Genomic DNA, 24649 nt, shown 5'->3' on the forward strand with positions numbered 1-24649 from the left:
AAACTTGTAACCCCCCCCCACCACTTTTCAAAATATCCTCTAGTACTGGGATTCCCGGTATGTGCCAACATGTCCCACACCCTATGAATTTATTATTACAAAATTGCATCATTAACTTTATGCAGTTTTAAGACAAAATACCTGAAACAAAGGAAAACTTAAAAAAAAGGAAAGGTTTGAAGTTCACATGATGACACAGAGTGTAACAGCTGATCTTTCCTAGTACTTAGGTTTAATTCCCAGCATTCACTTGGATTGGCTCACAATAACAGGTAGCTCCAGTTCCAAGCAATCCAAAGCCCTCTCCTGGAATCTAAGCACAGTTTTACACACATGTCACTTCATTTACAAGCATGCAGGTACCATCCTCATACATATAAAATATCTTTTAAAAATCATAAAAGAAAGGAAGGGTTTATTTTGGTTCACAGTTTGAAGGTAGTATCTATCCCAAAAGGGAAAGTCTGATGGCAAGAGTGTGAGACATTGTTCACATTGCGTTCACAGTCTGGAAGCAGAGAGAGAGAAATGATGATACTGGGCTCCCTTTCTCAGTTTGATTGACTCCACCTAGCCAGTCTATGAATCGATGTTTCTCACACTCAAAAGAGACACCTTTCTACTCTAATAAGCCCAATTTAGAAATACCCTCAAAGATGTATCCAGAGATGTGTTTCCACAGTGACTCTACACCCAATTGAGTTGAAAAGATTAACCATAGCAAAAAGAATGAAATCATATCCTGGGTTGGTGTGAAAGTCAAACAGAAAATTTCGAATAGCATAGTTAAAACATTGTGAGAGTTATAAATATATACCTCTTTTAATACCATTTTAAGGGTGAGTATCCTAGGCCTAAAGTCTAATGTGAGTATGAGTGTCAGTCAAGGGACACAGACCTGGGAAATTTAGTTCCATTTTATTACTTCCCTTCCCATCTGTAACATTAGGCTATAATTGGCTGTGGCTCTTGAGGTAGAGCACAAATGAATTATATCTGGGTTCTGTGTATTCATATAAATAACTAAGCTACTAACAACAATAATAACATTGAACATTTACTATCTGTTAATTATCATGACTAACATCATATGTACTATTTTCTTATGTAATCATCAATATTTAGTAGAAAATAAATATTACTTCTTCCTTTAACAGGTGAGAAAGATAAGGCCAAATATTTAAGTGACCAAATAACTATCCAATACTCCACACTAAAGAAGTTATCAAGACAGGAGTCAAACCCAAGCAATGGGGAATCAGAGTTCAAATCTTAACTAGCAACTTCAATGTGTTAACTAGTACACTAAGCATATCACCTCGGTACTTCATCAGTCTCAAAAGGTGAACACAATGTTCTGCCCCGTACCATCCCATCTTAACCTCCAATATGATGTGTTTTTGTAATCATATAATCCAATGCAGGAAACAATACTTACATAAAGAACTATTTGCTTACAGAGCACTTAAGTTTAGCTCCCACAATATACGTGACAGTAGGTATATAAGAAGGATTTTAACATTTCTTGCTTTAAATTGGGATGCATCCCTTATTTGGAATGTGAAGATTCTATCTCATTTGATTTTAGGCTTTCCCTGCCATATATGTCTGAATTTCAACGAGAAGGTTAATTTGTGCTTCCAGATTATAATATGAATAAAACACTCTTACATGCTATGTAAATATGTGAGACGTGGTACCACTTAAATATAATGTGGATACCTAAGGTTGTAGAAAGTGGGTGAAGTTTTTAGTGAATGTGTGCTGGTGACATAAAAGATGTCATGTCAGGGACCTCCAATGGCTCAGACTCATGGGGATGACAAGGCCTTCCCTAGTCAGCATCAGAGGAACAGCAAAGCCTAGAGTTTGCAAGTATTCGGTTTTATGAACAACTGACATTTTGCTAAAACCAACATTTGCAGAAACTGTAAACCACATCTGCCTCATCCAGGATGACTTTGTTGGGAACTTGTCTCTTATAAAGAACCCCTAACAATAGTAGCTAGCCTATTTTTCTCCTCATTTATCTACAAACATTAAACCCTTCTCCTTGGTTAGCAATGGATAATAAATGTGCCAAGCTTCCAGGCTGGTGGCTTATCTCCATAAGAGTACATTACATCTTTTCTATGTGTCTCTCCTTTCTTTATTCCCTTATTGCTCCAATCAGGCCAAGTTCAAAGCTGTGAAGATCATGACACACAATTTTGATATCAAAATTTTATGCTTCACTGTTGAAATTCATATTATTTAAAAATACAAAATATATTTTGATGGCTCAAAAACTTTGAAGGTACTAAAGAAAAATTCAATTTTATAAAGTTATCCTTTTCTGCCTTCTACACAAATGATTAAACTTGCTTTTCCACAGTAATCTATTTGTTATGCTCTCCTTTGTTTCCTAAAGTATATTAAAAACACTCAATAAAATGCATTAACTCACATATGTGAAATCTCCTACTGCCTGTATTTATAGAGCTACAGCCATCATAGCATTATATACTTCAAATAATTTATAATTTTGAGACTGATCCATATGTATCCTAGCTTGTTTCCTGGTTTTATATTCTAAATACTGATTTTATTTTATGAATATGACATACTTGTTAAACTGTCACCTGTCTGTGGCATTAGAAAGTTCTCAGTTTTGTACCATTATCGGTGACACCATCAGGTACATTACATATACATCAGTCCATGCATGTGAGCATATAATTCCTGTAGTATAAATTAACATAGTGAAATTCTTGGTAAAAAATGGATGTGTCTGTGGAATGGTTGATGGGGCAAGTCCTTCTGTGTATATGTTTGTCTGATTGGTATAAATAAAGCACTGTTGGCCAACAGGGAACCAAGATAGGTGGGACAGGACTAGGAGTCCAGGAAGATTCTAGAAATATAGTCAAGAGTGAGGGTTGTCATGTGATCTCCCTGGGGAAAGGGCATGTCAGATGTCAGGAGGGAGTCCTCAGAAAGATAAGTCCTTATAGAAACATATATTGGTAATTATGGGTTCATAATTAAGTCATAGCTAGCCGATAAGAAACCAAACAAATGGCCAATAGCTTCATAATTAATATTAGTACTTCCTGTGTTATTTGGGGCCTGAGACAGCTGCAGGATGCAGGCTGCTGGTGGGAAGACTACATGTTACTAATGGCAAACTGTTTTCAAATAAATTTATCAAACTTAGAATCACTGCAAAATATGTCTTTATAAACTAGCTTATGGCCAGGTGGTGGTGGCGCACACCTTTAATCCCAGCACTCGGGAGGCAGAGGCAGGCGGATCTCTGTGAGTTCGAGGCCTAGCTGGACCGGCAGCCTCCAAAACAATACAGAGAAACCCTGTCTCGAAAAAACCAAAAATAAATAAATAAATAAATAAAATAAATAAACTAGCTTATGTGGTACCTAATTTTGGTTGTCAATTTGATAGATTTGAAAAGATGAAGACCCAATTAAAGAAATGTCAACATGTCTCTGAGGTAGTCTCCTAACTGATGTAGGAGGGCTTAGCTCCATGTGGGTTCTGGGACCTGAGATACATAAGAGAGGTAGCTGAGTAAGCCCCAGGAAGCAAGCAGGAAGAAGTATTGCTGCATGGAATCTGATTTCTGTATCAGGACTGCCTCAGCTCCTGCTCTAACTTCCCATAGTGGTGAACAGTAATCTAGAAACATAAAATGAAGTGACCTCTTCTCTGAACAATCTATTTTGGGTCACTGTTTTATCACAGTGACAGAAAACAAACAACTACTCTTTGTCCTTTAAGAACAGGAATGCTAGCATTTACAGTTCCACTTAAATTAGCTGCCATGTTGTGTAGCCTCATAATATTGACATACTGTTCAGGAATGAAACCGAAAAACTTGAAAAAACTCTAATATACATAAGGCATGGGGAAAGCTTTTTAGGCATTTCCTGGGTGAGAAAGCAATAGACACCCCAACAGTTCTGAGGAATCTTGGGAAGAACGATCTTAATCATCAGATATCATATCAAAACATATATTTAATTTTAGCAACCTCATTGACTTAAAATTTCCATTTACATATAATTATTTCTGTTATAGGTGACTTTCAAGTATTTAAAATGCTTTCATTTCCAATGGCAGTGATCTTCTTGTAAGTGTTTTTTTTTTTTTTTTGGTTTTATGAGACAGGGTTTCTCTGTAATGTTTTGGAGGCTGTCAGTCCAGCCTGACCTCGAACTCACAGAAATCCACCTGCCTCTGCCTCCCGAGTGCTGGGATTAAAGGCGTGCACCACCACCGCCCGGCTCTTCTTGTAAAGTTATACTTACCATTAATTTCTTGAGGATCTACAATGTACCCTGTTTTTCTTCAAAATGCTCTGCAATGTATTTTTCTTAGTTTCTGTGATTTAATGATATCACCCAAAATTTTGAGATAAGAACACATGGACACAGCAACATTAACTATTTGAAGGTTATACACATAATAATTCAACATATGTTGCATAGAAAAAAATCTTAGGTACAAATACTGGTCACAAATTCAGTAGAGAGAAAATATCATTGAATGAGTGAATTAAATAGTTCAGCTACCTACATCAAATGTCTTACCTCAAATGGAAATGATAAAGATGGAATAAGAGACTTTAAGTGACCAAATCTGTGCAGGGTTAGGAATATCAGGCAACGGAGCGTTTCCACAATGGCTGCCATAGGTCTGAAAAAAAAACATGAATTAATATCGATTAGCTTTACTTAAGTATCCATGTGCTTATGTCATAATTAACATAGCAATGCCATTTACTCTTGATTTTCAGGAAAGGCAAAATGTTCTTACACAGTTTAGAGGTTTGTCTCTGAAGTACTTTGAACATAACCTTATTTAGGAAACAAAATATACCTATTAAAAAACATTTTTGTCAACTTGTGTAGTTAAAGCAGTGATGAGCTATGATGAAACAATAGAATATTCAACAACTAGACATCTAAAACGCAAGGCATATGAGGTTCTCCTCATTAGCCCAGTGTCTTTTGATGGTTTAGGAGGAGGAAACTGATATAGTTAACCCATTTGAGAGAACGGTATTCAACACTAAGGTTTCAAAACTAAACTACGAATGTCCATCTTACACTGGTGTCTCTTAGTAGGGTGGGAAATTCCTCTTTTGTAGGAAGTAAGAAATAAGAAAAGAAATTCATGCCTTGCCTTTGATCCAGAAGGAAACCAATGGATGTCAAGGTCAGGATAATAAAGAAGACCCTCAGAAATAGGGTGACTTGAGACAGTACCTGTCAAACAAACACAGAGGTCAGTGGGCTCTGGGGAGGGTGTGTGAGGATGTAGCTGGTAACACAGCCGTGGAAATATCCTGCCTTTTTCCAGCACCCCGTTCGTCACTCTCTGTAAAAAGGAACGAATATGCAGGAGTGCTTGCATTGTCTAGTGTCACGTAATAACCTTATTAGTCACTTCAGGAGGGGACAGGTAATTTCATCATGACCTTTTGTTTAAACTGTTATTTTTTACTTTTCTTCAGTGAGATTTTGACTTTTGTAGTTATGTGAAACATGGGGGTCCCCAAACATGGATAAGCAATTGAGAAATAAATACTACATTCTTGTGTATATTTTCAACATGTACAACTCTTCCTAGATTAAATCCAAATTTTCATTATAAAGGATTGGGTTTGTAGGTATTTTATTGAGTTTTTTGCATCCATGTTCATAAGGAAAATTAGTTTTTACATGGTTTGTCTTTCTGAGTAACTGTGGCTTTATAAAATTAATTGGAAATGTTCCTTCTATTTCTATTTTGCTGAATAATTTGAGGAGTTTCAACATTAACTCCTCTTTGAAATTAGGGTAGAACTCTGTGATAAAACATTCTGGCCCTGAATTTTTATTGCTGTTGTGTTAGAAGAGTTTTAATGATCGTTTTTTATTTCCTTAATGGTTGTAGGATCAGTTTGTTTATCTATTCTTCATTTAACGTTGGTAAGGAATACCTATGGAGAAAATTGTTACTTTTAGATTTTCAAATTTACTTGAATATACTTTTTTAATATATTCTTATGATTCTCTGTATTTCCTGGGTGTTTGTTGTTGTAGCCCCATTTCATTTCTGATTTTTATTAATTTGAACATTTTCTTTCTGTCTTTTAGTAAGTTTAGACTAGGGTTTGTCTATCTTGCTGATTTTCTCAACGGACCAACTCTTTGTTTTACTGAATTTCTTCATTGTTCTCTTTGTGTCCATTTTATTGACTCAAATTGATAATTTCTTGATGTCTGCTCCTCTGGGGTATGCTCATATCTCTTTGTTCTAGAGGTTTCAGGTATGCTATTTATTTGCTAATATGGGACCTCTCCAATTTTTTAAAGGAATGCACAACATTTATTGCTATGAACTAATATCTTAGCACTGCTTCCATTTTGCTCCCTAAGTTTAGGAATGTTGTGTATTCATTTTCATTAAATTATCAAAAGTATTTCTTCCTTTGTGTTGATCCATTTTTCAGTCATGAGAGTTTTTTTCAGCTTACAAAAGTTTGTAAGCTTTCTGTTATTTGGAGAAAGTTCAGTGAGGTGCTAAGAAGAAGGTATATTCTTTTGTAGTTACATGGAATATTCTATAAATACCTTCTATGTTCATTTTGTTTATAATGTCAACTCCAACTTTTTGTCTGTTTAGTATTGTTCTGAGGACCTTTCCATTGTTGAGAGTGGGGTATTGAAGTCTTCCACTATCAGTGCGTGAGGATCAAATGTGACTTAACTTATAGTAGTGTTTCTTTTATAAATGTGGGTGCCCTTGTGTTTTGATGGGGGATATACTCTCTATATACGTTTCTTTTATTGATTGATGAATAAAACACTGATTGGTCAGCAGCCGGGCAGTAATTATAGGATTGTCTACCAGATAAGGAGGATTCTGGGGAGAGGGAGGAGAGAGAAGCCAAGAGAGAGAGAGAGAGATGCCATGCTGCTGAAGGTGTAGCATTCCAGATTACAGATAAGCCACAGCCTTGTAGAAATACAGTTTAATAGAATTGAGTTAATAATTAAGAAAGAGCTTGCCAATAAGAAGCCGGAGTCATTGGCCAAACAGTTTCTAATTAATAAAAGTCTCTCTGTGTTTATTTGCTGCAAATAAGCTGAGGTACCAGGCAGAATAGAAACTGTGTTTTCATTGGGGCATAAATGTTAGGAAACAAAATATCATCTTCATGGAGTTTTCTTTTGATGAACATGCAGTGACCTTCCTATCTCTTTTGATGAATACACCAGTTTGCTTCTTAGGTCCATTTGCTTGGAATCTCTTTCTTCAACCTTTACCCTGAAGAAATAACTATCTTTGATCTTGAGGTATGTTTCTTATATGCAGCAATAAGGATGGATGGGTCCTGTTTTCTTTTTGTTTTGTTTTTGTTGTTGTTGGGTCTTTTGTTTGTTTGTTTTTTATCCATTTTGTTAATCTGTGTATTTTTATTGAGGAATTAAGGACATTAGTATTGAAAAATATGATGAACTGTGACTGTTATATTTCATTATTGTTGTTGGTGGTGATGATGATAGAAAGTGTGTGTCTGTGTGTGTGTGTGTGTATAAGAGAGAGACAGAGACAGAGACAGAGTGTATGTGTGTGTGTGTAAGAGAGAGAGAGACAGAGTGTATGTGTGTTTGTGTAAGAGAGAGACAGAGTGTATGTGTGTGTGTGTAAGAGAGAGAGAGACAGAGTGTATGTATGTGTGTATGTGTGTAAGAGAGAGAGAGAGAGTGTGTGTGTGTGTGCGTGTATAAGAGAGAGAGAGAGACAGAGACAGAGACAGAGTTTATGTGTGTGTGTTTCACTCTTTTTGTTTTGCTGAAGTGAGTTTATTTATTTCCCTGTGTGTTCATGTGTGTAATTAACCTCCTTGATTTGGATTTTTCCTTCTAGCACCTTCTGGAGAGCTGGATTTGTAGATAGATATTTTTTAAGTTTGACATTATCATGGAATATTTGAGTTTCTTCATTTATGGTGATTGAAAGTGTTGCTAGGTATAGTAATCCCAAGCTCTTCTGACTTTTAGAGTCTCTACTGAGAAGTCAAATGTTACTCTAACATGTCTTTCTTTATAATAACTTAATCTTCTTCCTTATCAACTTTCAACGTTCTAATCTTTTCTGTATTTTTATTATTTTGATTATTGTGTAATAAGGAGGATTTCTTTTCTGTTCCAATCTATTGGAGAGAACATACTCTTCTTCTATTTTTGTAGGCATCTCTTACTTTATGTTAGGAAATTTTTCTTCTATGATTTTGTTGGAAACATTTTCTAGGCTTTGAACTGGGATTCTGATCTTTCCTCTATTCATATTATTCATAGGTTTGGTGTTTTCTTAGTGTCACAGATTTTCTGAGTGTGTTGTGTCAGGAACTTTATATATTTAACATTTCTTTGAAAAATATATGCGTTTCTTTTATTATATCTTCAATACCTAAGATTCTGTCTTCCATCTCTTGTATTCTGTTGGTGAAGCTTGCCTCTGTAGTTTCCATTCAAATCCCTGGATTTCTCACTTTCAGGATACCCTGAATTTTCTTTTTTACTTCTGTTTCTATTTTCAGGTCTTCACAGTTTTATTTGTTTCCTTCAATTGTTTGTTTGCATTTTCCCTTCTTGCTTTCAGGGTTTTTTCCCCCGATTACCTCCAATTGTTTGTGTTTTCTTTGGTTTCATGAGGGGATTTATTAATTTCCTCTTTAAGGACCTCTATAATCTCCCTGTAGTTGGTTTAAAGATCTTTTACTTGTTCTTCTTCTGTGTTGGATTATTACTGATCTGCTGTGCTAGGATAGCTGGACTATGATGGTGACATATTTATCTTCTGTTACTTTTGTTCTTTTTTATTCTCTCGTATATTATACTTCAAAAGCATTTTCCCTCTGTCCATTCCACCCAGTCCCTATGTCACCACCTTCCCTTTCCACCACACCCATTCTTCCCTTAAGAAAAGAGTAGGCCTCCAAAAGATATCAGCTGAACGAGGAATAACAAGTTACAGTAAGACTAGATGCATATCCTCATATCAAGACTGCATGACACAACCCAGTATGAGGAAAAAGGTCCCAAAAGCAGGCAAAGGTTTTGGAGACAACCCACACTCACACTGTTAGGAATCCCATAAGAAGACCCAAGCTACACAGCCATCACATATATGCAGAGAACCAAGAACAGACCCATACAGGAATTGTCACTTCAGTCCCTGTGAACCTCTATGAGCCCTGCTTAGTTGATTCTTATGTTGGCATCTAGGCATCTGGGTCTGGGGTAACTATTGTTTTAGGTACTCTTTTCTGTGTTTATCTTAGTTGTGTGGGGGGCTTGTTCCTGTTTCCTCTCTGGATTTTCAGAAGGTAGGTTGGCTAAATGCTTCCTGTTTAAATGGCCAGCTTAGCTGGTGTGTTCCTGGGGGAATATTTGCTGATATTGGAAGCTGGGGGAAGGATAGGTCAGAGAGAAGATTATCTCAGGGATCCACAGGGTGTTAGGGGCCTGGCCCTGGTGTTTTGTTTCAGGGGTATTATAGGGGAAATCCTGAGAATTGGGTATTGGGTAACAGAGACTGAGGAAGGTCAAAATAAAGCTCACACTCCTGGTCTTCTGGCAGATGTAGCCTGTTTGAGCATGGGGTGTCCATCCAGGTTGGGGGATTGAAAACAACAATTAGTCAAGATGGGAATGTCAATAGGGAATGGTCTGTAGGGTTCATTGGAGATCTGCATACAGGGAGAGGAACCTGCAGCTACTATTCTCTTGCAGCACTAGGGACGAACCTTAGAATTAGGTCTTGGGTAATAGAGACAGTGAACATGGTCCAAGGGCAGCCTATCTTATCTTCTACATGCCAAAATTTAACACTAATGCTTGCTTATTGAGTATCTATTATTTCCAGTCTCCAAATTATTTACATGTTTCTCAACTTTGTTTCTATAATGTCAATAACTACACAGTGTTAGAGTTGATACACATACATAACTATTCTCTGAATTCTAAAAGGGCCACACAACTTTTCTGTCATTACATAGAATATAAATGGTTCCTCTAAAATTGAAACTAGGCCTGTGGTACCCCAATTGCAGAACATCAATATTAGAACACACTCGATAAACAGATTTAAAGGAAAACAGGTAGAGCCCTAGAAACTTACATCACATATCCCAGGTTTAGAGCCAAAGGATCCGTATTTCAGGGTGAGAATATATTAGCAAACTCAAAGGGCTGGATACACAGCCCAAGGGAGGTTTCCATGGTCCCTGGTGTTGCTTAAGTTTCATCTTTATGAGAATATCAGAGGTGTGATGCCATTAGTTGACTAAACGGTGTTCTGAAGACTAGGCAAGCATTCTACATATTCCTAGCAATAACTATAGACTGTTGGAGCTAATTTAGCTACTCGTTCTTCCAAAAATTTGATCATTCCTGCCAAAAGCTCAAGCAATAAGCAAAAATGGTCAGTTGCAATTCCTTTGAAGCAATTGCTTATTAGAAGAGTTCTGCTGCTGAGTGTGAGATCTCATAATTCTCATTGCATTTCTTAGAGAATGTGTTCAGTGCAAAACACAGAGCTTAGGGACTGCAAATATGACAGCAGAAAAGCCGGATATCTGCTGTTCAATATGGTGGTCATCTGTAACTATTGCTTTGGAAACATCTTGCTAAGCTATAAGAATAACTAAAGTATGATTGAGTATTCAATTATGGAATATATTTAATCCTTAAAGAAAAATGCTCATCTTATCGCCCTATTTTGCTTCATTTTGTCTTTTGAACTGGAAAAAATGATTTCTGCCAGAAAACTATATTTTATTTTATTCATATAATAATTAATTATAAATTCTTTATAAAATCCTAAGAATTTAAACATACACACACACCTATTAGCCATGTGACCATGCACAAATTATTTAACATATAAAATTTGTGTGTATTTGACACATAATATAGCTTTAGTAAGAACAAAAATAAAATATATAGGCAAGTAATAAGTTGATGGTCAAAATATTTGTAGCTACACTTAAATACTTAGGCTAAAACTGATTTTCATACCATGATGAGATGAGAGACAAAAAATATCCATTATTACCTCCATATATCATAGGAAACTCATACAAAGTATACTTTGTTCTGCTTAGGAGGTTATGATTAGAAGAAAAACAAAGGACTGAGTCAAAACTGTGGGAATTAGAGCAGTTCTCAACTTCATACAGGAATCCAGCTGCCTTTTGGCCATTGTGTACCCCCAGCAGCATGTCTGATCATCACATTTGGCCCCCTCTTCTTTCTAAATGTTGCCTCCAGATTTCAGTTTGATCAAAATAAATGTCCTTAAGTTTTTCTCTCTTTCTGCTTTTCATATATCAGATATAAATGTAAGCATTGTAATCAAGAACTGTCCAGCAATGTGGTGTTTGTGAGAAGCAGTCTTACCAATATTCTGTTCTATCTCCACGTCAGTTAAGGAAGTTCCTTTATAATTAATTTTCCAGTTTCTAAGAGCATCTGTCTTTCTGTCCTCCATACCTATAGGGTTGTAGAGCTATTATTTCACATTATAAAATGTATCTCATGGCATAATTTCTAAAACTTGCAGGGGCTACAGCTAGCATGCAAAGCAAAGCTAAAACCCATGATTCTGGCCTATCCATGTTATACTACAATATGGTCACTTTTCTTTCATACATTTTATGTTTAATTGTTTGATACGGTTATACATGCATATAATATAATAATACACTTTAGTTAAACATAATTCCTCTCATACTTTCCCAGCCACATTTCTCTCCCAACTCTACTTGTTGGTCTTGTTTTGTTTTGTTTTGTTTTATTTCCCATAAACACAATAATTCTTTAATGGCAACCTGTATATGCAAGTGTAAAGGGCCATCTACTGGAACATGGATAGACTCTAAGAGCTTTCATTATTGAATAAAACTGACTATCCATGACTTAGTAGACATCAATTACTAATAACATTTCAACTAAGGATGAGATTTTATAACCCCTATGCTGTCCAGGATGGCATTTCAACTGACCTGCCTGATCTTATACATATCTTGTTCATAAAGGGTTACTGTGAGTTCATGTGTACAATCACTCTGTCATGTATAAGTATTGTTTTGCTGCAGATAACTAAAAGCTATGTCTCTCAGATCTTTCTGGGCCCTCTTGAATTAGGATTCCTGATCCTTGGGAATATGAGTTTAATACTGAGTACACAGTATCTTCTGTATATGCTGAACAATTTGGAGACTGTGTTATCATCTATCACTAAATAAGATTCTCTGATTCATGTTGAGAGATACGTTAATTTATAGGTATGGAGATAAGAATTTAGGAACAGTTTATCACTCTGATTATTTAGCAGAATATTAGATTTTTCCCTATGGCCTATATACTAGCCAGCTAAGATTTTTGCCTTGTTAAAGTTATCAGACATGTGTTCCATCTTTTGGAGTGAGATTTAAATTCAGCCAAAAAGTAACTATTTACTCCCTCAACATTTTTATCACTATTGCACAAATCGTAATGCCATTCCAGGCCAGTTGTTAGTATACTCTTCAAGCTACTAAGGTAGGCATGCTTTCCTTCCTGGTAGCATTCACAGCACTTTGCAGCACTATGAAAGCTAGCCAGTAACAGTGATGCTTCCAGGTGAAATCCAGCTTGATTTCTCCATTTCCTATGAGTATGATTTTTCTATTGATTGATTGATTTGTTAACTAAAATACAACTCAATCTATTTTCTAAGTTGTTTAGTCTGCAGCTCTCTATACAGCCCACACCAAGCTTGATAGCATGGTCCCACTGCTAGGCCTTCCTGAGTACTGTGATTAGAAATGTGCACCACAGCATCCTCGTCCTGATTGTCATCTATAAGCTATATAGAAATGAAAGTATTCCTAACAAACTATTCCCCATTCAAGGCTATTTTATCTACTGTGCTGTCTACTTACATGACCCTTCATTATTTCTCATTTAATTTAGATATTTAAAAAAAATCATGTCTTCATCCATCCATGTAAAACACTTAACACTTCACACTTTATAATTATCTAGTTAATTTTATTTCTTCTGTCATATGCCTTCTGTGTACTTGCATCCCTGTGTGAATCCTCTATTCCTTGTGTGTCTCCTCTCACTAGAATGTGTGCTTTCTTCATGACTGTGTCCCAGGAGCTTAAACCCTTGACAAACAGTACTCAATATAGATTTTCTGAAAAGCTAAGCAAATATATATAAGTATATATATATATAAGCATTTAATACTAATTATTAATTAAATAAATTGATATAAATACTAGTATTTAAGCTTTCATACAAATCCTATTAAACCACTTAATAAGAAATTTAATATGAAGATATTACATTCTTTAAAACATTAATTTTTAACATATTAAATGCTTTAATATTCATTTGTGCAATCCTTAAAGGAACACAAATGTTCTAAAATGTTTGACATTAACAATATGAAAAGAAGGCTTCAATACCAAATAATTGAGTATCTATGTATCACATTTATGTTAATTAGGGCTTATAAGTATGTGATCTTCTCTCATTCATACATAATCCAGAAACACCTAGTATGCATGTCCTGGGCATTATGATAAGTATGTACAGGAGGACAAAAGCCCAGCCATTGAATTCATACCACCTAATTTTTATTCTCTTTGGACAAATTCATAGACATGCTAGACAAGAATAAAAGAGGGAACACAATAGGAGTTATCTGTTCTGAACAATTTATGTTATAGTCTCCTGAATTTAAAGATTATATTGAATCACGTCTTGTTTGCTCTTCCTTTTTTGTTGTTGTTGTTGTTTTTTTCGTTTTTGTTTTTTGTTTTGTTTTTTCGAGACATGTTTCTCTGTAGCTTTGGAGGCTGTCCTGGAACTAGCTTTTGTAGAACAAGCTGGTCTCAAACTCACAGAGATCTGCCTACCTCTGCCTCCCAAGTTCTAGGATTAAAGACGTGTGCCACCACCACCAGGCTTGTTTGCTCATTTTACATGACAGATTTTCTTATTTTTCTTTGGAATCATTCCAGTTCACATCAACTTATCTATCTCTAAAGTAATAAAATACAATTATTTGGTATTATACCTGATTGATTATTGTTTATCATAAAAATACACAAGAAAGTTTTTAAGAAGGAATTTAGAATAGCCCCCCAAAACCACAGCAAAAATAATTTGTTTCAGTGAGAAACTTTTTGTTTTCATACAGTTTGCTTTTAATTATCAAGCGTTAATGTAAAAATCAGATTTTGAGTGTCCAAAGATGAATTAAAATGCTGCATTTGTAGTACTGGAGCAGTGCCTCCACCACTTCTTACCAAGAAGTTACCTCTAAATGACAATGCTCACAGGGAACACCTGTTTTCTCGACAGGGTCTTACTGTGAATACTAACCACTCTCTAGTGTAGGCTCCATTGCCTAGAGTGATTTGCCCAACACAAACTTAGTGGTGCATCTGCCCACTTTTTGCTTCTTTTTACTTTCTTTTGGCATTTTTTTGGTCTTACTGATGTTTTACTTTTTTTCTTTTGAGGTGTGTGTGTGTGTGTGTGTGTGTGTGTGTGTGCCTGTGTGTATGTGTATGTCTTGCTATCACCCAGTTTGGGTTGGAGAGCATGCTAATGTAGCCCATATTTCTATTTCAAGTGTCTGTTAATAACATTATCCCATTATGTGAATCCTGTCATGTTAAGAAATGATTTCACAAGTATTACTAAAGATATTTAATGTAAAGTCTGTGGATCTGACCACTAGACACTGTAATTAAGTAGCTGCTGCACCAGGTTCAGGGGAAAAGGAAAGTGACTCACAAATTGATGGTGGTCATCACATTAAATGTTTTGCTCCAAAAGTTATTTATATAGAAGTTGCATATTTAAAATAAGTAAGTATGTATCTGCTCTAGTATTTGGATAAGCAGAAAAATCTCTACTATCACAGCATGCTACTCAGTCCCAAGTTAGCAAGAATTTTTCTATGTCATTATTGGCTACAATAGATGAGGTTTAAAAAAATACTGCAGGTGGATTTTAAAGTCTTCATACTTCATGTGCCTTCAGAAATTCCCATACTAGAAAGGCATTATAGAATTCTGCACATAAGCAAGCTTCCTTCAGATTAAAATAGCAAAATTTAAGTAAAGAAAAACACGTGGGGAATAAGCAAATGCACGCTTCAGAATTAATTTGTGTCAGGAATGAATTTGTCACAACTCCACTTTCAGCTTGAAAAGGTTTTCAGCACTAGGTGATTTTTTTTTTGCCTACCAATGATTCCAGTTTCTTCTGTGCTTTTCTTATGATAAGAGAGAAATCTGAGTTTCAAGTATGTTTGTTAATATTTACAATGCCTACCTAAATGTTACCCAAGAACACCTCATCTGTTCCCAAACACTTAAATCTGCTGATGAATTGAATATTGAGAATGTCATTTCAAAAACAAAATTAAGGCCCACATTTCTTGAAACAGATAACTTACAGTTTACATTTTCTGAATAAAGAGTAATACCAATATAAAAAACAAAAAATACTATAGATTGTACTTGGAATTGAACAATGTTGAACGCAAGCCACAGTTGGATATTTTCATGAAGATAGTCTAGGTTTTGTTTGTCTTATATAGGTATCTTAACACCATTACTGTTCATACAATCTAGTCATATTTTGGTTGAATAAAAGTGAATGTATTAAAATGTAACTAATAATAGATAAATTCTATAATCCTTGAAGAGATGATTCCAAGAACTTATTTTAAGCAATGACAATGAGTGTCTATGTCTATGGATTCTGTGTATCACCCAACCACAGAGTGAACATAGTCAGGAAAAGCATTATGTTTGTACTGAAGATATACAAAATGTTTTCTTGTCACTTTTCTCTAAGTGGTACAGCACAGATAAGTACAAAAAACATAGAAATGATTAAAGAAAAGTGAAAGATGTGTTTAAACTATATGAAAATACTACTGTGGGATAATCGTGCTGTACACTGTGAATATTTAGTACTCTCATTGGTTAATAAAACAGCTTATTGGACTACAGCAAGCCAGGATAAAGTTAGTTGGGAGAAACAAGCTGTGGATACTGGAATGAAGAAAGACAGAGCGAGAGAGCTTCAGGCAGATGCAGAGTGAGCAAGATGGGCATGCTGTACTGAGAAATGGCAAAGCATAGATGAGAAATATGGGTTAATTTAAGTATAGAAGTTAGCTACTAACAAGCCCAGGTTATCAGCTAAGCATTTATAATTCATATTAAGTCTCCAAGTCAATTATTTGGAAAACTGCTGTTTTTATTTGGGAGCAGGCATTTGGGAGTGGAAACCTCTGCCTACAAACCACCATGCTTCATATGTAGTAACTTTAGTGTGCTTAAATTTTGATGGGTATGGGATAAGAAAAAGGTACTGGAATCAGTTCCCTATGGATTTCCAGGAAAGATTATATGCAGTTTAATCATTTTGGGAGGTTGACATGTAAGTACTATAATGAAGGTAGTTCACATGGCTATTAGGAAAGCCTTACTCATGCAAGAAGTCTTTGGAGGAAACTTTTGTCATTTGTTGACCTAATGACAAGACATTGGTTTTATTATTAGCTTTTGAATGTCTAACAAAATGTAAACAGTAGATAAGTATTCACCTAGTAATTACATTTTCATTACATTTTGTCATATAATAGTTAAGTTTTTATTTTCACTTCGTGAAGTAGAATCTATAATTTAAGTCATTGTTTTTAGTTATAGTTAATAAAGCCCATTCTCTATTTTCCAATATTTTTCCTTTAAGAATATTTAGACCGAGAATACAAGCAAATTTACTTTGTATTCCATACTGAAGTCATTGAAAGGAGGGGTATTTGTCTATTAAATTTTAATGAAAAAATGAAATCATTCATAAATGTATATGGGCAACACCAGAAGTTATAGTCTTTAAATGGTGGTAAATTAAAATGGCTTCCTTCCATACATCATAAGTCATCTGTATAAGAAGTTTACTCAAATTTGCTTAATTTAACTAGATGCCTCATGGTATATGCTATTTTTTTTTGCTTTCTTACCCAGAACATGTCTTCCATTTCTCTGATAAGTCTGACAGGTTCTGAGAGTAAAAGTGATGGCAGTATTATACCTGGTGTGACTCACTCATGTCTGACTTTTTCTTGACATAGTTATTGATTTAATACAGGTAGGTGAATGACACATGCATAATGAAACATTTAATTTGTTGACAAAAAAATTTTGAACTTGTTCCACATTTTTTTTTGTTCTTCAAGACAGGGTTTCTCTGTATTGTTTTGGAGGCTGTCCTAGAACTGACTCCATAGACCAGGCTGGCCTCAGACTCACAGAGATCCACCTGACTCTGCCTCCAGAGTGCTAGAATTAAAGGTGTGCGCCACCAATGCCCAGCTGTTCCACAATTTTTAAAATAACGTCAACAAGATTATCCATGAGCATTCAATTTGTTGCCTTCAGCCACAATCTCCCTGACTTGAGAAAGCAAACCAAACCACAATTCTTTTTATAACTTAATAATGAATACTTTTAAAATATAAGTACAAACCACACACTTGTGAATAAATAGGATATATATTTTCTATTAAGGATATATTGTGTGTATATATATCAAATAGATGTTGATTTTGCCTCCTCAACTCTACATTTTTATCATAATTTAAAATTTTTATGTAAGTTAAAAACAATCTTACTTTACATACCAATCCCAGTACCTTCTCCCTCCCCTGCTCCCACTCACCCCCATTGCCCATCTAATCCTCAGAGTGGGTAAGGTCTGTCCCAGGGGATAATCAGCTGTCATATCATTTGGGGCAGCACCAAGGCACTCCTCCTTGTATCTAGGCTGAGAAAGTATCCCTCCATAGTGAATGGGCTCCAAAAAAGACAATTCATGCATTAGGGATAATTACAGTATCATTGCCAGTGGTACCACAGACTTCCCAAGTCCCCCAACTGACACTCACATTTAGGGGGCCTAGTTTGATCTTATGCAGGTTCCCCAGCTATCAATCTTGGGTCCATGAGATACCACTTGTTCAGGTCAGCTGTTTCTGTGGGTTTCCCAGCAGGGTCGTGACTACTTTGCTCATCAATCTTCCCTCTGTAAAACTGGATTTGGGTCACTGCTTAGCTGTGAAACTGTTTCTGCTTCCATCAACTGCTGGGTGAAAGCTCATTGATGCCATTTAAGGTAGTCATCAATCTCTTTATAGGGAAAGGGCCACTAAGGTAGCCTCTCCACTATTGTATAGATTCTTAATTGGGGGTCATCATTGTAGATGCCTGGAAGTTTCCCTAGTGCCAGGTTTCTCATTAAACCCATAACCACTCTCTCTATAAAGGTATCTCCCTCCTTGCTCTCCTTCTCTGTCCTTCCCCCAAACGGAGCTTCCTGATCCCTCATGTTCTCCTCCACCCTCTCCTTCTCCCCTCCTCTATCTCTTGCTTCCATTTCCCCTCCTCCAATGATCCCAGTTTACTCAGGAGATCTCCCTTTCCCCTTCTCGGGGGTCCATGTATATCTCTCTTAAGGTCCTGTTTTTTCCTAGCTTGTCTGGGGTGGTAGATTAGAGGATAGTTATATTTTGCTCTATGTCTAACATCCACTTATGAGTGTGTATATACCAGGTTTGTTTTTCTGTGACTGGGTTACCTCACTCACCATGGTTTCTTCTAGTTCCATCCATTTGCATGTGAATTTCAGGATGTCATTCATTTTCAATGCTGAGTACTATTCTATTGTATAAATGTACCATATTTTCTTTACCCATTCTTTGGTTGAGGGGCAACTAGGTTGCTTCAGGTTTTAACTATTACAAATAATGCTGCTATAAACATAGTTGAACAGATGTCCTTGTGGTATGAATGTGCATTCTTTGGGTATATGCCTAAGAGTGGCATTGCTGGGTCTTGAGGGGGACTGATTTCCATTTTCTTGAGAAACTGCCATACTGATTTCTATAGAGATTGTGCAAATTTGCATTCCCAGCAGCATTGGAGGGGGGAATGTTACTCCACATCCTCTCTAGCATAAACTATCATTGGTGTTTTTTATTTTAACCATATTGGTAAAGATCTTTTCCCATCCTATAGGGAGCCATTTTGTCTTCTTGGCCATGTGCTTTGCTTTTAGAAGCTCCTCAGGTTCAGGAGGTTCCATTTACTAATTGTTACTATCAGTGTCTGTGATACTGGTGTTCTATTTAGGATATCAGATAGCAGCAGATGCAGTGCTGGAGGTTTGGAGTGTGACTTTTCTGTGTATGTTTACCACCATCTTTCTCCCAAGTCTCTCTGTTCCCTCTTTCACATCATAAGGATCCTTTTGTTGAATCTGCTGGGTTCCCATTCATTAAACACATTGAATGCAATTCCCTAGCGTAATTGCACTGGCCAATTTCAGGATGTAAAAATGAATGCTCTACTTGGTTTTGCATAATCACACCTACAGTTCTTTGTATGACAGTATTGAAAACTAAAGTGGCTGGTAGCCACCTTGGCTCATGCAGGAGTCTGAGCCCTGAAAGAATAGCTAAGAAAGTGCGGCTCTTGGTGGATGGAAAACTGAGGAAGCAATGATCCTTGTGGTGACGTATTATTTATTATTTATTAAAGCTTGCCTGAGGATTCAGAAATCAAAGCCTGCCGCAAGCTACAGAGATCAGTAGGTGGTACTAGATCCCTTTAATGTCAGGACTCAGGAGAAAGGCACATGGATCTCTTAGTTCAAGACCACCCTGGGTTGCTGGAGAGTGAACCAGAAGTAACTCTTTAATCCCAGGTATAAAGCAGAGAGGCACTCAGTCTGAGAATTAGTTTCTAGCCATGTGGAGAACATAGCAGTCTGAGTGAATCTGAGAAGCAATGAAGTCGAGAGACGTTTGAGGATGGCCTCTTTGCTCTGAGCACAGGTAGTGGTAAGAGCCAGCGGCTGGATGCTTTGCTTTTCAAAGTTTCAGCTTGAACCCAGTATCTGTGTCTGGGTCTTTTATTTGTCATATTACAATCCCAAAGGTGTAATTATGTGAGTCAGCAAGCCCACCTGGACAGAATCCCTGTTGTATAACCAAAGAATTATGTTCACCACATTCAAGAGTCCACTTCATGTGGAATTCTACATTCATATTTCAGTATCTAAAGCATGTTTACCCTATAGAACTGTTCTAGTGAAATACTCCATTGCTATATAATTATTTAATTACATAGGATTTAGATAATGACATTATTAACAATAATCAGCAGGACTAGCTCTCAGCACACATTATTTGTTTCAGCTGAACATGTGATTTTCAGAAGTGTGTTTAAGACATCTTAGCTTCAAGCAGGGCTCATAGGGGTTCACTGAGATTGAAGGGGCAATCTGTGCCAGGTCCTCTGCCTATATGTTATGGATATGTAGCTTACTGTCCTTGTAGGACTCAGAATAGTGGGAGTAGAGCCTGCCTTTGACTCTTTTGACTGCTTTTGGGACCCCTTTCCTCCCATGCAGTTGCCACATCAGGTCTGGATATGAGGTTTTGTCCCTCTTTTATTGCAACTTGTTATCTTGTGTTAGGTTAATATTCCTGGGAGACTTGATTTTTTTCTGAAGAGAAATGGAGTAGTGGATGTGGGGGAGAGGAAAGATGGGGATGCTGTGAAGACTAGAGGGAGGGGATTCTGTATTCAGTGTTCAGGATGTAATGCACAAAAGGAATAAATAAAATATATATTTAAAAGGACATCTTAGCTTTGTTTAAATTTAATCTGTTGATTTTACTTAGTGTTTAAGTATATTAATTTTTAACACTGATAATTTGATACTGCTGTTATAGTTCATGCTTTTTCGCGATTTTATTTTTCTTCTAGGATTATTAGGATTATTTTGTGTTAGGTTTGTTAACTCTCAGTTTGCAATTGCTTGAATATCATATCCTAACTTAAACTTACATATTACCTGAACTCGGATCTAATACCAACCTAGAATTTATTCTTAACTGGACTCTATCCAGACCGTGTTACTATCCAGTAACTTGTCTGAGGACCAGATACTTAAAACTCTCAAAACTCTAGCCCTGAAAATTTATGTACAAGTAACTTCAAATGGACTCAACAGGATATAGTTCAGAATACATGTATGTACATGTACACACACACAGAGAGAGAGAAAGAGAGACAGACATACAATAACAATTAATGAAAAAGAAGCCATGAATTTGAAATATAGTATTGAAGGAAAGAAAGAAAGAAAATAGAATAATGTTTTGATTGAATTGCAATATCAAAAATAAATCAAAAGAAATTCTCAGGAATCCTTTTTTTCCACCTGCAAAGTGCAAGACTCCAAATCTTCCTTCGAATATTTATTTATTTATTTATTTGTTTATTTATTTATTTATTTATTTATTTATTTATTTATTTTGGTTTTTCGAGACAGGGTCTCTCTGTGGCTTTGGAGACTGTCCTGGAACTCAGAGATCTGCCTCCCTGTGCCTCCCGAGTGCTGTGATTAAAGACATGCGCCACCATTGCCCAGACCAATATTGATTCTTTATTAGTGTTTTGCCCTTGTTTTACATTTCATTTTGGAGTCAACCCAGCTGTGTTATCTGACTGAAGCTGACCCCTATCCTTGTCTCATGAGTCCAAAAGCAACTGTGACTGCCATAGTCCCAAGTAAGCAACACCCTCTTGGTTGCTTCCTCACTCACATGTCCTGAACATGTTCAGCGTCTTAGATATTCTGCATGCTTTGGAATCTCTTTTATTTATTTCCGGAGATATTTTTGAGCATTTAATCCATAAATTGTAGATCATCTTAAAAGCAGACATATAATTTTTACTTTCATTAATCTTTTTGTCCTGTGAGTATTTGTTGTATTTTATCTACTCTTAATTTACTTTCCTTATGACTTTTATCTACTTTTATTGAAACCCTACAGTTTTAAAAATAATATATTATAAATAAGCCAATGAAGCATAGAAAATTGTTTAAAATATTTAGTCATTTTTTCAGTTTGCAGTCCATTTTTTCATGGTTTTAGTTACTTTTGTTTTCTCTAGAACACAGCCAGTATGGATAATACTCATTATCTAGAATATGTCCATTCCTAAACTGTCTATACTTTAGTAAACCTATGCTTGTTTTCACAGATTAGGTATTATTGTAAACCTTGCAATGAAAATCCTCTAAACTCAATCTATCATGCAATTTTCTAAATATATTAGGTATCTCAAAATTGATAATAAATTTGCTGTCCTAAACATGTTTAATTCTGAATTTTGAAGTCTCTTATTTCAATTACAAAAATATATGATAATTTCTTATTTACCATTTAGATTAGTGTCAAATCACTACATATAGCACCACTTGAATAGAACTAATTTGTTTACATCTAATAGTCTTGAGTAAATTAACTTGCCCTTTTAAAATGTGTGGTATTCCCCCAAAAGCAATTATGAAGAAAAATAGAGCATAGTCACAAAAGAAGAGCTTTCTTTAATTTAAAAAATGATGGATTCTTTTTCACAAACTATATTAAAATCAATGCTACCTACCTCTGTACTGGCAAAGGTCTCTTCATAAAATGCCAACATTACTGCAAACTGCAGGACGGTGTACATCTTTAAGAGCTGGGATGCTGCTGATGACAAGGGGACTTCCCGTCCTGTTACCTAAGTAGATAAGAGAGACAGTTTCCTTATTCTGTGTCCTGGCTCATCTCTTGTGCTAAAGTTCACAGTATAGGAAAGGATGAGTCACAGAAAAAAGAATTTTTCATCTTTATTCCAGAAGGATGCTGACATTCATTTCCTTGGCTAGAAAATCATCTGAAGATTAGGAGACTTGTTTCTTGATGTAGAATATGACGCGTTCCAAGTATGATTTAGTCTTCCTTAAATAGAAACATAGGTGCTTCATATATGTTATCAATGATTGCAACAACCAAGGAGAATACATTAGAATAAATAATAACCTCTCACATCTGAAAATATGTCCAGCAACATATCAAGAAAATGAGAGCAGGTGGTTCTGGGCACATCCTGATTCAACAACAGTAGAATTTTATTAAAGCAATATTACTAAAATATTAAGATTTCTAGAAGTTCTGTGCTATACTTTTATTTGGATAAAGCAGATGTAGGAAGTCATATAATTAAAAATATTCATGTTGACTATTCTGTTAACAAAAAAGAAAGAAAAGTAACATCCTCCTTCCTTCTAAAGCAGAAATAATCAAAGTAATTTTCACCTCAATTAAGATGACTAACTACAACTAATTATGGATATAAAATATATGTGGATAATTTAAGATATTTAAAAACAATAAAGTATTATTTAATTAAAAACTTTCTTTAAGACACATGATTTTTATCTAAAATGCTATATTGTAAATGAAAATCGACTCTTCCTATTGTTTCTGTACTTGTATTTGTGACATTTATTTGACAAAGAAACATATTGTATATCATGAAGAATTGAATAGAAATTGAATTTTTCTTGGTTTCATAGGCCAGATGTTAGTGGCACATTTCTTTAATCCCAGCACTCAGGAGGCAGAGGCAGGCAGATCTTTGAGTCATATACCAGCCTGGTCTACAGAGTGAGTTCCAGGACAGCCAAGGCTACACAGAAACATTCTTTTTCAAAACACAAAACAACAACAACAAAAAAAAGAATTTCTTAATTTTCTGTTCTATGTTTGTTCTAAATTTCTATATTTCTTCTTCTTTTCTTTTACAAATTATTTCTATACTTAAGATTTCTATCCTAACAGCAAATAAATTCAAACATGTTTGGTCAAAGCAATTTCACTGTCTTCATGTGACTTTATAACTTTTATTTAGGGAACTTCATTTTGTCACAAGGGAAGTTAAGGATAGGCCCAATTTCTAAAGCTCAATCCGGTTCTCATGTTGTGGTACTGTGTGTGGAAGGCAATGCACCTTTGTGACTCACCAGAGGAGGCTCTGAGCTGTGGGCTTGAAAGATTCTAAAACAAGTTTTGTTCGCTCTAGTACCCAAATTATACTCGCTGTAGTGAATCAATGCCCACCTAGAAGGCAATGCCTTTCTTAATCAACCTCCATGGTGGTATGTCCTTATTAAGGTATCCGTTTGCATCTGCCTAAGGTAGCATCATTTTATAGTTTCACATGAAGATAGCACACATGTAGACTGACTGCATATCTAGCCTCACTATCTCCTCTGCCATAAACTCTACTTACCTCTGGAATTTCTTCACTCAGGCCAAGTCTTGGTTTACCTGGACCCCATCCCGGTCCTTTAAATAGGACAGAAACCTTATGGAAGAATCCAGGTGTGGCCCAGAATGTATTCCATATATGGAGCAAATGGTGAAACTTGAAAAAACAAAACAAAACAAAACAATATATATATATATATATATATATATATAGTTCATTCTAAGTATGACAAGCATAAGAAATTAAATATAGCTAATTATATACTTTGTTATTTTGTTCAGTGTAATTTACATATTTTAAATGTACATCATGCAAGAAGATAGATATATATCTATATGCAATCACATTTTGTATTTTAATTAATTCTATACATCCTATATATCTTTAATGTGTTATGAACATCTT

At 35.6% G+C, this 24649-nt stretch overlaps 1 protein-coding gene across 2 annotated transcripts in view; it reads right to left on the reverse strand.

Moving 5' to 3' along the window:
• The window catches only part of Agmo (alkylglycerol monooxygenase), a 317387-nt gene that overhangs the window by 139645 nt on the left and 153093 nt on the right, over positions 1-24649 (reverse strand). Inside the window, exons 9-13 of one of the 2 annotated variants that reach the window (XM_040743229.1) lie at positions 24266-24400; positions 22595-22711; positions 5185-5267; positions 4590-4695; positions 218-313 (exon numbers count right to left, since the gene is read on the reverse strand). In XM_040743229.1, coding sequence (XP_040599163.1) covers positions 233-313; positions 4590-4695; positions 5185-5267; positions 22595-22711; positions 24266-24400 — 522 coding nt within the window. In that variant the 3' untranslated portion in view covers positions 218-232. Of the gene's footprint in view, positions 1-217; positions 314-4589; positions 4696-5184; positions 5268-22594; positions 22712-24265; positions 24401-24649 lie in introns of those variants that run through there. The other variant, XM_005076213.4, reaches the window with a different exon arrangement.

This window comes from Mesocricetus auratus, unplaced genomic scaffold (genome assembly GCF_017639785.1).
Source record: "Mesocricetus auratus isolate SY011 unplaced genomic scaffold, BCM_Maur_2.0 Super-Scaffold_15014, whole genome shotgun sequence".
Classification (NCBI taxonomy): Eukaryota; Metazoa; Chordata; class Mammalia; order Rodentia; family Cricetidae; genus Mesocricetus; species Mesocricetus auratus.